Below are 17,064 nucleotides of genomic sequence, written 5' to 3' on the forward strand. Positions count from 1 at the left end.
CCCCCATGATCACCATCTGCCCCCCCCCACGATCACCATCTGCCCCCCTCCCGATCACCATCTGTTCCCCCCACCCGATCACCATCTGCCCACCCCCACCTGATCACCATCTGCTCCACACCCCCCCCGATCACCATCTACTCCCCCCCACCCTCCCCCGACCACCATCTGCTCCCCCCGACCAATGCCCCCACCCCCCAGCCCAAGATCTCTCCCACCTCCCCACTAAACTAGCTGCTCTCAGCTCGGCTGCGGCCTTGTGGTGCAGACTCTCCCTCCTGACAAGCTGCCAGCCTGTCAGTCAGGCTGGCTGTGGGCGGGAAACCTGCAGAAAAAAATTGTAAAGGTGAAAAACCGCAGGGCATGCGGGAAACCCGTTCTCCTAATTGCACCCCGCACCAAACGTGCCCCGCATATAAGATTGGGCCCACTAACGAAACTACTTGAATTCAGCAGAAGCTTTATTATTGTCATTATTAAACTTGGATCTACCAAAATAAGCACATTGGCACCAAGTTGAACTTCAGGCCAGTTTTTGGCAGTTGAGTATTGGTGGCAATTCAAAACTTACTGGCCAAAAACTGTCTGAAGTAAAATTCGGGGTTGCAGCCAAAAACCGGCTCAGGCTATTCTCACCCGATTTGCTGACCCACCAGGAAACCCACCCACTTCTGGACTGCAATTTCCAGAAGCCTATTTTAAGCAGGAATGCATTCTCTTCTGCAAGATTTCGCTGTTGGAGTGGTATAGCAAGAAACCAAATCAGCCCGAGTCGCCGGCAAAGCCCGCAGTAGTGTGAGGTTGGGGACAGCATCAAACAAGAAATAAGGGATGCGTGCAATAAAGGTACAGCAGTTATCATGGGCAACTTTAATCTACATATTGATTTGGCAAACCAAACTGGTAGCAATGCGGTAGAGGAGGATTTCCTGGAGTGTATTAGGGATGGTTTTCTTGACCAATATGTCGAGGAACCAACTAGACAGCTGGCCATCCTAAACTGGGTGATGTGTAATGAGAAGGGACTAATTAGCAATCTTGTTGTGCCAGGCCCTTTGGGGAAGAGTGACCACAATATGGTAGAATTCTTTATTAAGGTGGAGAGTGACATAGTTAATTCAGAAACTAGGGTCCTAAACTTAAGGAAAGCTAACTTTGACGGCATGAGGTGTGAATTGGCTAGAATAGACTGACAAATGATACTTAAAGGGTTGACGGTGGATAGGCAATGGCAAACATTTATAGATCACATGGATGAACTTCAACAGTTGTACATCCCTGTCTGGAGTAAAAATAAAACAGGGAAGGTGGCTCAACCGGGGCTAACAAGGGAAATTAAGGATAGTGTTAGATCCAAGGAAGAGGCATATAAATTGGCCAGAAAAAGCAGCAAACCTGAGGACTGGGAGAAATATAGAATTCAGCAGAGGAGGACAATGGGTTTAATTAGGAGCGGGAAAATAGAGTACGAGAGGAAGCTTGCCGGGAACATAAAAACTGACTGCAAAAGCTTCTATAGATATGCGAAGAGAAAAAGATTAGTCAAGACAAACGTAGGTCCCTTGCAGTCAGACTCAGGTGAATTAATCATGGGGAACAAAGAAATGGCAGACCAATTGAACAAATACTTCGGTTATGTCTTCACGAAGGAAGACACAAATGACCTTCCGGATGTACTAGGGGACAGTGGGTCTAGTGAGAAGGAGGAACTGAAGGATATCCTTATTAGGCGGGAAATTGTGTTGGGGAAATTGATGGGATTGAAGGCTGACAAATCCCCGGGGCCTGATTGTCTGCATCCCAGAGTACTTAAGGAGGTGGCCCTAGAAATAGTGGATGCATTGGTGATCATTTTCCAACAGCCTATCGACTCTGGATCAGTTCCTATGGGCTGGAGGGTAGCTAATGTAACACCACTTTTTAAGAAAGGAGGGAGAGAGAAAATGGGAAATTATAGACCGGTTAGCCTGACATCAATAGTGGGGAAAATGTTGGAATCAATTATTAAGGATGAAATAGCAGCGCATTTGGAAAGCAGTGACAGGATCGGTCCAAGTCAGCATGAATTTGTGAAAGGGAAATCATGCTTGACAAATCTTCTGGAATTTTTTGAGGATGTAACTAGTAGAGTGGACAAGGGAGAACCAGTAGATGTGGTGTATTTGGACTTTCAAAAGGCATTTGACAAGCTCCCATATAAGAGATTGGTGTGCAAAATCAAAGCACATGGTATTGGGGTAATGTACTGGCATGGATATAGAATTGGTTGGCAGACAGGAAGCAGAGAGTTGGGATAAACGGGTCCTTTTCGGAATGGGAGGCAGTGACTAGTGGAGTGCCGCAGGGCTCAGTGCTGGGATCCCAGGACTTTACAATATACATTAATGATTTGGATGCAGGAATTGAGTGTAATATCTCAAGTTTGCAGTTGACACTAAACTGGGTGGCGGTGTGAGCTCTGAAGAGGATGCTAAGAGGCTGCAGGGTGATTTGAACAGGTTAGGTGAGTGGGCAAAAGCATGGCAGATGCAGTATAATGTGGATAAATGTGAGGTTATCCACTTTGGTGGCAAAAACACGAAGGCAGAATATTATCTGAATGGTGGCAGATTAGGAAAAGGGGAGGTGCAACGAGACCTGGGTGCCATGGTTTATCAGTCATTGAAAGTTGGCATGCAGGTGCAGCAGGCGGTGAAGAAGGCAAATGGCATGTTGGCCTTCATAGCTAGGGGACTTGAGTATTGGAGCAGGGAGGTCTTACTGCAATTGTACAGGGCCTTGGTGAGGCCGCACCTTGAATATTGTGTACAGTTTTGGTCTCCTAATCTGAGGAAGGACGTTCTTGCCATTGAGGGAGTGCAGCGAAGGTTCACCAGACTGATTCCAGGGATGGCTGGACTGACATATGAAGAGAGACTAGATCAACTGGGCCTTTATACATTGGAGATTAGAAGGATGAGAGGGGATCTCATAGAAACGTATAAGATTCTGACGGGACGGGACAGATTAGATGCGGGAAGAATGTTCCCGATGTTGGGGAAGTTCAGAACCAGGGGACACAGTCTTAGGATAAGGGGTAAGCCATTTAGGACTGAGATGGAGGAGACACTTCTTCACTCAGAGAGTTGTTAATCTGTGGAATTCCCTGTCGCAGAGAGTCGTTGATGCCAGTTCATTGGATATATTCAAGAGGGAGTTAGATATGGCCCTTATGGCTAAAGGGATCAAGGGGTATGGAGAGAAAGCGGGAAAGGGGTACTGAGGTGAATGATCAGCCATGACCATATTGAATGGTGCAGGCTCGAAGGGCCAAATGGCCTACTCCTGCACCTATTTTCTATGTTTCTATGTTTCTCCGAGGCCTCTCTGGACTTCCTGCTGGAAGAGGTCAGAGTGAGGGGTGAATTCTCTTCCCAACCAGTGGCAGGAAACAAAATAACATTTAATATAAGCAGAACTGCTTGCCACCAGGTTGGCCTGGCTCTGAGGCCTTGACGGCTACCTTGCACAGGCATTGGGTTAAAACAGCAGTCACGCCCTGATGGCATCATCGGAGCCAGTTCTGCATATTTAAAGAAGGACCCCACTACCTACCGGTGGGTCTCCAAAAATGCAGGTTAAAGTTGCAACCCACAGGAAGGCAGCGCTGCCCTGGAGGGGGTAAGACGCATCGGCCCATTTTAACTGCCCACCTGCCCAGATTCCACCGAGCAGGCAGAGTTAAAATCATCCCTCAAGAATCAGATATACTAACAGCTATTACAAAGGGGCTGCTAATGGATTTAACAGTCTGGAAATAGATTGTATTTTTGGGCTGATAAGCTGCTTAATGCCACTGGTTCCCGATGCTCTGATCTCGAACAACCAGCGGCAGTGTCATTGTAACTTTGCTAAATCTGGCTGCTGGGAAGAGCTGTGTTTTTACTGACAGCTTGCAGTACACGTAAAGGTCAGTAAAATAAGCAGCTTTAATCAGTTGCAACAGAAACTGTAAAGAGTGGTTGTAGTGAAGGCTGTGAGTCTTTGTTAGACTAGGATTGAAAATGCTTACTATTTTCATCAGCACAGGGTTCCCTTTGCTGGAATACTGAATCATTAGCTGAATTCATTCTAATAATACAAACATTTCTGGCTGCTGTTTCAGCCAGGAGGAGAGACGGGATTCAATAAGCAATTTCCAAACAATGTTACATTGTATGACATTAATCGTAGTGAAACATCAACTGTGATAAACAGTTAATATTCTAGCAGCAGATTTTTCACTGTTGCTTTTAATGTTGGGTTCCTTGAGCAGTATGTAACGGAACCAACCAAGGGGCAGGCTATCTTAGATGTGGTCCTGTGTAATGAGACAGGATTAAGAAAGGATCTCCTTGGAATGAGTGATCATAGCATGATTGAATTTCAAATTCAGATGGAGGGTGAGAATGTTGGATCTCTAACCGGCGTACTAAGCTTAAATAAAGGGGACTATGATGGTATGAGGGCAGAGTTGGCTAAAGTGGACTGGGAAAATAGATTAAAGTTTGGGACGGTTGATGAACAGTGGTGTACATTTAAGGAGATAGTTCACAACTCTCATGAAAATATATTCCAGTGCGGAGGAAAGGGTGTAAGAGAAAAGATAGCCATCCGTGGCTAACTAAAGAAATAAAGGACGATATCCAATTAAAAACAAGGGCATACAAAGTGGCCAAAACTAGTGGGAGGACAGAAGATTGGGAAGCTTTTAAAAGCCAGCAAAGAATGACTAAAAAAAGGATTAGAAAAGATAGACTATGAAAGTAAACTAGCACAAAATATAAAAACAGATAGCAAGAGTTTCTATAGGTATATAAAAAGGAAAAGAGAGGCTAAAGTAAATGTTGGTCCCTTAGAGGATGAGACCAGGGAATTAGTAATGGGGAACATGGAGATGACACAAAATACTTGTTCAGAGTTTCTGTCAGTCTTTACGGTAGAGGATACTAACAATATTCCAACAGTAGATAGCCAAGGGGCTATAGGGGGGGAGGAACTTAACACAGTCACAATCACTAAGGAGGTGGCACTCAGTAAGATAATGAGACTAATGGCAGATAAATCCCCTGGACCTGATGGCTTGCATCCGAGGGTCTTAAGAGAAGTAGCGGAAAGGATTGTGGATGCATTGGTTGTAATTTACCAAGATTCCGTGGATTCTGGGGAGGTCCCAGCAGATTGGAAAACTGAAAATGTGTTGCCCTTATTTAAAAAAGGAGGCTGACAAAAAGCAGGAAACTATAGACCAACTAGCCTGACTTCTATGGTTGGGAAAATGTTGGAGTCCATTATTAAAGAAGCAGTAGCAGGACATTTGGAAAAGCAAAATTCGGTCAGGCAGATCAGCATGGATTTATGATGGGGAAGTCATGTTTGACAAATTTGCTGGAATTCTTTAAGCATGTAACGAACAGGGTGGCTAAAGGGGAACCAGTGGATGTGGTGTATTTGGACTTCCAGAAGGCTCTTGACAAGGTGTCACATAAAAGGTTACTGCACAAAATAAAAGTTCACGGGGTTGGGGGCAATATATTAGTATGGAAGAGGATTAGCTAACTAACAGAAAACAGAGTGTCAGGATAAATGGTTCATTCTCTGGTTGGCAACCAGTAACTAATGGGGTGCCGCAGGGATCAGTGCTGGAACCCCAACTATTTACAATCTATATAAACAACTTGGAAGAAGGGACTGAGTGTAACGTAGCCAAGTTTGCTGACGATACAAAGATGAGAGGAAAAGCAATGTGCGAGGAGGACACAAAAAATCTGCAAAAGGAAAATAGATAGGTTAAATGAGTGGGCAAAAATTTGGCAGATGCAGTATAATGTTCGAAAGTGCGAGGTCATGCACTTTGGCAGAAAAAAATCAAAGAGCAAGTTATTATTTAAATGGAGAAAGATTGCAAAGTGCTGTAGCACAGAAGGACCCTGGGGGTACTTGTGCATGAAACACAAAAGGATGGTATGCAGGTACAGCAAGTGATCAGGAAGACCAATGGAATTTTGACGTTTATTGCAAAAGGGATGGAGTACATCAGCAGGGAAGTCTTGCTATAGCTATACAGGGTATTGGTGAGGCCACACCTGGAATACTGCGTGCAGTTTTGGTTTCCATATTTTGGTTTCCATATTTACAAAAGGATATACTTGCTTTGGAGGCAGTTCAGAGAAGGTTCACTAGGTTGATTCCAGAGATGAGGGGGTTGACTTATGAGGAAAGGTTGAGTAGGTTGGGCCTCTACTCAGAAGAATGAGAGGTGATCTTATCGAAACGTATAAGATTATGAGGGGGCTTGACAAGGTGGATGCAGAGAGGATGTTTCCACTGATGGGGGAGACTAGAATGAGAGGGCATGATCTTAGAATAACGGGCCGAGCATTTAAAACTGAGATGAGAAGACATTTCTTCTCTGAGGGTTGTAGATCTGTGGAATTTGCTGCCTCAGAGAGCTGTGGAAGTTGGGACATTGAATAAATTTAAGACAGAGATAGACAGTTTTTTAAATGATAAGGGGATAAGGGGTTATGTGGAGCGGGCAGGGAGGTGGAGCTGAGTCCATGATCAGATCAGCCATGATCTTTTTGAATGGCGGAGAAGGCTCGAGGGGCCATATGGCCTACTCCTGTTTCTATTTCTTATGTTCTTATGTTCTTATACTCATACTGCTGATAACAGGAAGCCAGGAAGAGAAGTGGCATCAGGAGATTGCAGAGAAAGGGGAGGTTGTCTGTCCAAACTGTATGACTGTGCACAGAAAGACTGTTGCAGGTTTGAAGAAGCACCTGGAAATCTGCAAAGAGGTATGTAAGATTTAATTCTACTAATGTTAAAAAATACCGGGCACCTGAAATTCTGCTATTTTTATGGGGGGTTGGGGAGGGCAGAAATCAAGTAGCTCTGTCATTTGAGGTGTAGGTTAGTTACACTAGAGTTACACCACTTCTAAGATACATGCTACATTCCAGTGGTACTTAGTGTTGGCAGAAGTAGTGCCTGTCCTCATGGTACATGTTTGCAAATGACAGGACAATGAAGGCAACCTTTGCTGGCTTAGAAATTGACCCATTTATGGGAGATTTGCATCTGACTTGAATTAAACCTGTAGAAGAGGGGTAAGTTACCTGCATGATTTGTCAAACCAGGAAGTGACTGAGCTCACAGGTTTCGACAGTCCATAAACTTGGTTCTGAAACATCGGGGCCGAAATTCAGCTCCCCAATAAGGCTCGTTACTGCCTGTTTGCGGCGGCCATGCGGCGGAGTCGAGGGGCCATCGATTTCTAGTCGAATGGCTACCACAGGCTAAATTCAGCTCCGGGTTTTTCTGATGGTTCCCACTTCCGCCCTTCCGCCCCCTTTATGACCGACTGCCTGGCCAATTGAAAAAAAGACAAAGAGATGAATTTCGCGAAAGAGAGGACTTCTTCTGAAACGGTGGTAAAAATAAACTTAAAAAGGGCAGAATTGAATTTTGGCCCCATCAGCTTTGACTGGAGTGATTACAAAACATCTTTTCTCAACTTGCAACTAACACCTCAAATGACAGAGCTACTTGATTTCTGCCCTCCCCAACCCCCCATAAAAATAGCAGAATTTCAGGTGCCCGGTCTTTTTGTAGTTTCAACAGGAAAATCTTCTGCTTCCCATCCTTCTGTCATGGAGTCCTAACCATAGGGTTCATTATGGGCATTCACATACATATCTTTATGATGAAGACAGAACAAGAAAAGAAGCAAATGAGAGAGGCATAGAGGATAAAGCTGCATGAGAAGAGAGCTTCTCTTCCATCAGAGTCTAATATATCATGCTGTTCCCTTGAAGTGATCTTCTTAAGGAGGCAAAGGTTCTCTGAGGAGGCATAGAAAGAACTGTTTGTCTCATTCCAAACTGACCTACAAACATTCTCTCAAACACAGACATGCCTCAGATCACTGGACTTCATATCACAAAGTGGCTATATTGTGCTTATATATCGTTACAAGAAGTGCTTCTTTCTACCACCATCCCTACCCCTGTGCTTCTTTGTACTATTTTTAAACTTCTCCTGATGCTGTGCTGAGATGCTACCTGAAGGCTAAGGATGTCAGTGATACCTGCCTATTCTATGGTATCATGAACCTCGGCCCTTGTCTTAGTTTCTGAGTCCCAGAGGGACTCTTCAAGCAGGCTGTGATGCCACTGAAGGTGTATGAGCAGCTTGGTCCTGTATCATAATACCAATGTAAGCAGGCATCTAAGGAGCTGGCCTAAATCAAAAAGTTATATGAGTGGTCATCAAGAGAGAGGATAGCATCATGAAGGCATATTTGTCATGTAATGCCACTTGTGCTATCTTGGATCTTAGTGTCCACTGACTAATGTCAGGCCAGAATTGATGGCATCAGTTAGATCCCACAGACCTTGAGAGATGGGGCCCCAAATCTCTGGAAAACCAGTTTCTATCGTCTCTCCAAGTGATCCTCCAAGGCCTAAAGTTAACTAGTCAAAGCATTCACTTAGGCTACACTGACTTGCCTGGAGGCTTCTCTCTCAGGGGTTTAAATGGTTCATGGTGCTACCACTTGCTCTAGTAGAATTGCCATGTATTGAATTCCTCGATATTGGCACCATGGACGGCATTGGATTGTGTCATGACCCATCTGACTCACATCATCCAAAATGGTCCTCCATGTCTCCATGGAAGTGTGATGCTCGTTCAGTGTCCTTTTTATAGCACAATCCCAGAGATGTGAGTCTGCAGGCTTAGGAGCCAGGTAAGGGGAGCCTGCGTTCCCCATGTTCTGATCCCACTTTCACCTCTGGCATTGTGAAAGTAATGAATGAAGGAATGCCGTGCATATAAAGATACTACAAGGGTTAAGATGACAGATTTGGAGGACATCTAGCTCTGGCTCCTTATGGTTTGCTGCTTGTGTTTTTGATCTGGATGCCATCCTTAATGTCCAGGTTGTCTGCTTCCTCCAGTTCTGCCAGTTCCCCTTTAAGCAGCAGCTGGTTTTATATCCTGCTGCTGCACTAGGTTCCTCTCTCCTCTAGGTGTTTTCCATGCTCCCCCAAACACCTTGGGGCCGCAATTGCCCCGCGCCCTGTTTAGGGGCGGTAACTTTCCGGGCCCAGGACATTTACCCCCGGGCCAGCGCTCCTCAAATGAGTCGGAGCACCGTCTCAGGTGTTGAAGAGTCCGAAGAGTCGGTCGAAAAATAAAATGGCAGCCCGGGGTTGGCGCACACGGCCATGATGTTATCAGCGTGCGCGGCACCAGCAAATCACCCCCAAAATCTATGGGGCAATTTTGCCTGATGCGTGACTGCTGCCCTCGCCTGGGCAAAAAGCCCATTGCGCTCCGTTAGCGCGCGGCGCAAAAAAGGGGCAATTTCCGCCCCCTTATTTTTAATCTAAATGACCAGATTAGTGCCACAAAATGATGGTAGGTGGAAGTTCCACCCTGCCTCACCTCCAACATCACAATAATGCGGTCAGAAATAGGGACCTCAGGACATAGGGAAGCAGAAAACTAGGAAGTTAGCGAGTATTTAAAGGAGTAGAGTTATCTAGAGATGAATTAATCACAGATGAATCCCAGTTTATTTTAATTAGATAGGTTGGTATTCTCATTTACTCGGCTGCTTCATTGAATCCTACAATTATTTATTTAACTTTTACATTGAGCCCTGGTTACTTCTGAGCACAGAAGATTGCTATCCATATACCAGCTCCACACAATTTTATTGCTAAATGTGGCTTCCTTATCCAAAATAAAGTGGGTCTAAGATTCTGCCACCTGGATAAGAAGACAAAGCGACTATTTGTACTAACACTTTTCCGTTCCTTCTGTGCCTGTGTCCTTTGGATTTTGCCCACTGTCCGAAACCGAAACCAGGGCTCTGCAATTGACCACACTGTTTCTCTGAGCCTGCGGGCAGCGGCAGTGGGGAGAGAGAGCCGGCGGGCGGCTGGGTGAGGGAGAGAGAGAGCCAGGGGCTGGGGAGGAGGGGGAGCCAGCGGGGTGGGGGAGTGGAGGGGCAAGAGAGAGCATGTGGGGGGGGTGAAGAGAGAGCCTGAGGAGAGGGGGGAAGAGAGAGACACCGGGGGTGGGGGGTGGTGGGAGAGAGAGAGAGATGGGGAAGCAGGAGTGGGGGGGGGATCAGAGGGAAGAGAGGGAATTCAGGGAAGACGGATCACATTCTTCCAACCCCCTTTATACCCACACCCAATTTCTCGGAAAGCTCGGTGCGTGTGTTACAAGGGACATCGTTGGGGTGGATGAAATCCGAAAGTCACGGCACTATCACTTTTCACTTCATACCCAATAAACCTGTTAACAATCCGCACACAATGCCCCATCTATGGCGGGGGTGGGGGGTTAAGGTCATGCACTTGCGCTGGGGTAAGGGACTTTGGCTGGGGAAGGGATGCACTTGCGCTGGGGTAAGGGACTTCGGCTGGAACTTGGTGGCTTTGCTGCGTTGTTCGCGATTTGTCCTCTCTGCCTTCTGAAGTCAGAATGGATCAAATTACAGTTTGCAAAGTCAGTCAGAACTTGGGTTAAGCGGTTCCAGTTACACATTCCAGAGAAACTTCAGGGTGTGGCTTATCCTCCAAGGGGACCAATCAGCAATAGGTCATGTGATAATGGAGAGCCAATCAGAGACATGGCGTCCATTTTGTTAGTACAAATAAACACATCCATAAGAAAACAGGATTCAGCAATGTAAACACGGTGAGCCAGCAAACATGGCAATCTTTCATGACACAAAAGAACAAGCCCCAGTCTAGAGTGGAGCTGAGCAAGGGAATGTAAGAATGGACTTGCATTTGTATAGTGCCTTATCACATCTCAGAACACCTTACAATACTTCACAAGCAATGAATTACTTTAGAAGTGCAGTCACTGTTGTTATGTAGGCAAACATGGCAATCAGTTGTGCACACCAGTGTCTCACATACAGCCCATGGATGAATGACCTGTTGTTTCTTTGGTGGTGTTGGTAAAGGAATCAATGTTGGCCAGGACGTGGGAGAACCCCCTTTGTGAATAGTTTTATGGGATATTTTACATAACACCGAACAGTCAGATAGGGCTTCAGTTTAACATTTCTGACAATGCATCACTCCCTCAGTACTACACTGAAGTGTCAACTGAGATTATGTGCTGAGATTCTAAATTGAGGCTTGAACCCACAATCTTTGAGTCAGAGGTGAGAGTGCTACCAACTGAGTTGATACCTGAAGCACTTATGCTCAGAATTTTTGGCAAAAATAACTTGGAGTACAATCTCTGTACTGATCGATGTGAGCTGTTTTTTGAGCCATTATGTCATCTTTTTTTTTACATTTTAAAGCGATCAAAGGTTTATAGATAATTTTAATAAAAGCTTATTCTAATTCCTTATTTCATTTGATTATTTCTTACCAGGACATTTTGAATATTATTTTTCAGTAGAACTCATGGGATTAGATTTGCCAGCAGTTGTTAAATTTAAACACCTAGGAGATTTGCTTCAAGAAAAAATTCCGGTCTCCTAAGCCATTTTGAAAAACATTTCCTAAAGTTGTTCATCCATTGTATATTCTTCCCGCATAACTTTTTTCTCAACAAATATTTTCTATCTCCTCCTACTCTGAAAGCTTTGACTCCTTACTGGGATGTATACCATCAGTGTCTGTCACCCTCTGGTCTCTTATTCAAGTGCATGTGTGAGCCTTCACAATGAGTGTTGGTATGCTATTCAACACCAAAGGATATCTTTACCTCGCTGAAGTTCCATTTCTATTGTGTTAGCCTGGACAGTAAGTGTTGTCTGTTTGATCGTTTCAGCTGTTCCCTGATGTCCATGCTTATGCACTTATAATCAAAAGCATTGAATGTTACATCACAGAAACAGGTCTTGAAGCCATCAAGTCTGCACAGGTGTTTTTTCCACATAAACTACCCAATCTAATCCCTGTCTCCTCTTGCCCTTTAATATTTCACTTTTTCAAGCAACCATCTGATTTGCAGTTAATAAAAGGACTATGCAAAAAATTCTGACTGCCCTCTGCGTGAAGACATTTTTTCTCAACGCCTCTTTGATTCTTTTGAGATTATTTTAAATGTGCGCTCTGTTTTTACCATCTTGCTGACCAGCGGAAACAATCAATCACGAGTTACATCCATCTCGAGTGGTTCTGCAATCTGAATATCCACCTCTTCTGTGAAAGCTGAGCAGGATAGTGATCGTAAGCAGGAATTCTAGCTCAGTTACTCACTGGTGTAATCAAGCTGAGCCATCAGCAGATCTTACATGGTGTTTTTTCATCAGACTTTCACAAACATTTTTAAATTTGTATATATAACAAAAATATACATTTCAAATTAACTAGGTGTTTTACAAGTCAGTTATTTTAAGCAACTTCTTTTTTCTAAAATGTTATTTACATAATAGCTAATCCTTTGAGATGACTTGCTAAGATTATGTGGTATTAGGCAGTGTTATCAATTCAGAAAGATTGACTGTACTCTAATGCTTGCAGCTGCAGGATGCTTTGAAGTGTCAACATTGTGTTAAGCAGTTTAAATCTAAAGCTGGGCTGAAGTACCACACAATGGCAGAGCACAACAATAAGGTGAGTAAACAAGCTCAATTTTTCATTATACTAAGTAAAATTTCCATCTCAATTTGACAGCTGAGGGTAGACTTTATTGAGAATGCCTATTAGGAAATCGAGGGCCATGCACACTTTCCCAACATTCACTTCCAGTAGGCAATGCACCTAACTGCGACCGGCATAGATCAAATGTTCCTTGTGGTGTTTCTGAGCTGCTTATGAAACAACATTTTCTTATTTCATATCTTACAGCCTGTGATGAATGCAGAAAAGTTACTGGATGAACAGCAGGAACGTGAAAGACTCCGGAGAGTTCTTAAACAAATGGGAAAACTGAAATGTCCTAATGAGGTTAAATACATTCTAAATATTAATATTGGAAGGTTAAAGCTGAATTTTATTCTCTAAATGTTTTTATTTTGAAAAATAATAAAGTCAATTTTACAACTATGCATTGCTGGTACAGAGTCTTGCTCATTGGAAGCACATAGCGGGAAATTATGAAAAGTCACCCACAATTTCCCAACGTGTGCACCCAGTAGGAGAGGTTCTGTGCTAGAAGCATACATTGGTAAATTTTACCCTTTGGATTTGTATGCACTATCATCATTTGGTAGTTCCTAATTGGAAACAATTATGGAAATATATGTAATAGTTGTATGTCAGAGTAATCGGTGAAATTGGATATGTTCGTGACTCATGATTTGGTGCATAGCATTTGTAATTATTGCCTTCCCAGGGTTGCACAGCTACATTTGCCAGCCTAATGGGCTACCAGTACCATCTAAAAAGATGTGGGAAGGAGCCTGCAGATATCGAAAAAGCTGTTTTCATTTGTGAGCATTGTGGAAAGGAATATAAATCGAAGGCCGGTCATGACTATCATGTAAAATCAGAACATACAGTGGTAAGATTTCTTGATTTTCAAATAGTGGGTAATTTAAAAACTTTTCATTTCTATCATGCTTTGCAGACTTTTTTATGGGCAATGTTCAAGGCTCCTTATTTTGTGGAGCGTAAACATTTCTTTAAATATATCCTCACTATACGTAAGTATATATCTGTTGTTTCTTGTGAATGTCTTTGGTGATGATTAAGGCTATTATTAGAAGCTCATCACATAAAAAAAAATGTTGCATTTATATAATGCTCAGGATGTCCTAAGAACATAAGAAGGTAAGAAATAGGAACAGGGGTAGGTCATACAGCCCCTCGAGCCTGCTCCACCATTCAATAAAATCATGACTGATCTGATCATGGACTCAGCTCCACTTCCCTGTCCACTCCCCATAACCCTGTATCCCCTTATCGTTTAAGAAACTGTCTATTTCTGTCTTAAATTTATTCAATGTCCCAGCTTCCACAGTTCTCTGAGGCAGCAAATTCCACAGATTAACAACCTTCTGAGAGAAGAAATTTCTCCTCATCTCTGTTTTAAATGGGCAGCCCCTTATTCTAAGGTAAAGGGCTGCCCCCCACCCCCACCCCCACCCCCCAGTTCTAGTCTCCCCCAGCAGTGGAAACATCCTCTCTGCATCCACCTTGTCAAGCCCCCTCATAATCTTATATGTTTCGATAAGATTACCTCTCATTCTTCTGAACTCCAGTGAGTAGAGACCCAACCTACTCAACCTTTTCTCATAAGTCAACCCCCTCATCCCTGGAATCAACCTAGTGAACCTTCTCTGAACTGCCTCCAAAGCAAGTATATCCTTTTGTAAATATGGAAATCAAAACTGCACACAATATTCCAGATGTGGCCTCACCAAAACCTTGTATAGCTGTAGCAAGACTTCCCTGCTTTTATACTCCATCCCCTTTGCAATAAAGGCCAAGATACCATTGGCCTTCCTGATCACTTGCTGTACCTGCATACTATCCTTTTGTGTTTCATGCACAAGTACCCCCAGGTCCCGCTGTACTGCGGCACTTTGCATTCTTTCTCCATTTAAATAATAACTTGCTCTTTGATTTTTTTTCTGCCCAAGTGCATGACCTCACACTTTCCAACATTATACTCCATCTGCCAAATTTTTGCCCACTCACTTAACCTGTCTATGTCCTTTTGCAGATTTTTTGTGTCCTCCTCACACATTGCTTTTCCTCCCATCTTTGTATCATCAGCAAACTTGGCTACGTTACACTCCGTCCCTTCTTCCAAGTCGTTAATATAGATTGTAAATAGTTGGGGTCCCAGCACTGATCCCTATGGCACCCCACTAGTTCCTAAAGTGCTTCACAGCCAATTAAGTACTTTTGAAGTGTTGTAATGTAGATAAATGCTAGCCAATTTGCACACAGCCTGGTACCACAAGTAAGAATTAAATAAATGACTGGATAATCTGTTTTAGTGATGTTGGTTGAGTAGTGACTGTTGGTCAGGGCACTGTGAGAGTTCCCTTGCTCTTCTTCGAATAATGCCATGGGATCTTTTATAGGCAGGGCAACGGTTTAATGTCTCATCTAAAAGATGGCACTCCAACAGTGTAGCAGTCCCTCAGTTCTGAACTCAGTACTGTCAGCCTAGATTATGTGCTTAAGTGGGGCTTGAACCTGCAACTTTTAAACTCGGGGACAAGGGTGCTATCACTGAACAAAGGCTGACACCGTGGACAATATCAAGGAGCTTTTATATTTGGCAGTACTGAGTTTACTTTGCTGAAACCTTATCCTTACAACAGAAACATAGATAAGTGTTTGTCACCTTGTCTCAATTGGTAGTACGCTTGTTTCTGAGTCAGAAATTTGTTAGTTCAAATCCTACTCCAGTACTTGAGCACATAATTTAGGTTAACACTCACGTGTTGATTAGGATAATGAATTTGAACATCTAACTTTACAATAATTTATGACTGAAATTTCTTGACAATAATAGTATTTTTTTCTTAATAGCTAGTGCACCTGTGAAAACTTCTATCAAATAAACATTTTCTTCAAAAAATCTGAACAAATAGAAATAAGAGACCTTAATATGTAACAAACTACTACTTCCACCCATTAACAAATTCGACATCGAGTACAATTTGCATGATATCTGCACAGTTGGTTCCACTTCTTTACTATATATACTTTATAAATTCTTTCCCATCTTAATCCCTGATAGCACACATAAGTGGATGTTTAAAGAGCAGAAAGTTTCTTAACATCGCTATTCTTGTCATTTTTCTTTAGTTATTGACTGCCTGACAGAGAAGGATCATGTCTCTACAACTTACATTCTTCCTCCTTTGCAATCATTAACATTTGTTGTGATGTATCAATTCATGGATTGTAAAAAAACCAGAAAGGGACAATGTGTGTTTTTTTTAAACAATTATGCTGATAACAATTCCAACAAAATCTTATATAGGCAACTGAAGATTCTGATCAGAAATCGGTTGAGGAAGATTTAGAGAATTTGTTTGAGAAAACACCAAGTGGGCGCATCCGCAGAAGATCTGCACAAGTAGCTATTTTCCATCTCCAGGATATTGCAGAGGATGAACTATCAAAACTTTGGACCAGAAGAAGAAATAAAGATGACTTAGTCCCAGATATTAAGAGGGTAAGGGAATATTTATTTCAATGAAAGTGACTTGTGAAGAAAATTGAAGACCTTGTAATGAAATTGTGTTGAGATCTTTATTTATTTATTTTTTTCTAATTTACCATGTGATATGCAGTGCAGGGTTTCTCAGTATGTACAGATTATAGCTTGTTATTTCCTGCAGAAATATTTAATTCTGTATGAAAATTATCATGCAATGGAAGAGCGACAGTTCTTACACAGAGGGGCTCTACTGGTTATGTGATTAAAATCAGTTTAAAACCCTACATAATATGAAATGGTTTATTTCACAAACAGCAACTCACCCAGACCAATGCCATCTGTATCCTATCCCATTCGAGTACTCAATCACCTATCACCCCTGTCATTTCTGGCCTCTGTTAGCTCCCTACCCCTCAACTCATTGTCCTCAAATTCCTCTGGTTGTAATCATAGCGTGCTGTCAGCAACTTTGCTGAGTTTGCGGACTCAGTGAGAGGACATTCAATTTTCATGCAGCAGGCGGGCATAAAACGGCACTTCGGGCACATCTTCAATGCTTGACTACCCATTCCAACTGGAAACTCTGGCACCTGCCCAGCGAGTGGGGTTGGCCCAAGCTCCCCAATCCTGGCCATTATCTCTTTATTGCCCCCTGAACAGAGAGCCGATCTATAAAAGCATTTTTTAATAAGAATTTAGATGGTCTTGGGGTCTACTTGATTGGCCTGGGCATCACTGCTGGGGCCCACATAGGTCCTGGTGGAGGGACAGATGGAAGTTCCTTCTCTTACAAGGCATTGAGGAAAATGAAAGAAACAGCCATTTTCCTTGGCTTCTGTTGGTCTCCTGCTGGCATTAGACTGGTGAATTCCCTGCAACATTTCAGGAACTTTGACTTAATTGGAAATGTGTACCTGAGGTATCGGA

At 43.1% G+C, this 17,064-nt stretch overlaps 1 protein-coding gene across 5 annotated transcripts in view; it reads left to right on the top strand.

Moving 5' to 3' along the window:
* znf512b (zinc finger protein 512B) overlaps positions 1 to 17,064 on the top strand; it is a 147,422-nt gene that overhangs the window by 120,154 nt on the left and 10,204 nt on the right. For all 5 annotated transcript variants that reach the window (XM_070895050.1, XM_070895052.1, XM_070895051.1 and 2 more), the window contains 5 exons: positions 6,697 to 6,821; positions 12,534 to 12,626; positions 12,861 to 12,959; positions 13,348 to 13,515; positions 15,958 to 16,152. In XM_070895050.1, coding sequence (XP_070751151.1) covers positions 6,697 to 6,821; positions 12,534 to 12,626; positions 12,861 to 12,959; positions 13,348 to 13,515; positions 15,958 to 16,152 — 680 coding nt within the window. The remainder of the gene's footprint in view (positions 1 to 6,696; positions 6,822 to 12,533; positions 12,627 to 12,860; positions 12,960 to 13,347; positions 13,516 to 15,957; positions 16,153 to 17,064) is intronic.

This window comes from Pristiophorus japonicus, chromosome 12 (genome assembly GCF_044704955.1).
Source record: "Pristiophorus japonicus isolate sPriJap1 chromosome 12, sPriJap1.hap1, whole genome shotgun sequence".
In the NCBI taxonomy this organism is placed as follows: domain Eukaryota; kingdom Metazoa; phylum Chordata; class Chondrichthyes; family Pristiophoridae; genus Pristiophorus; species Pristiophorus japonicus.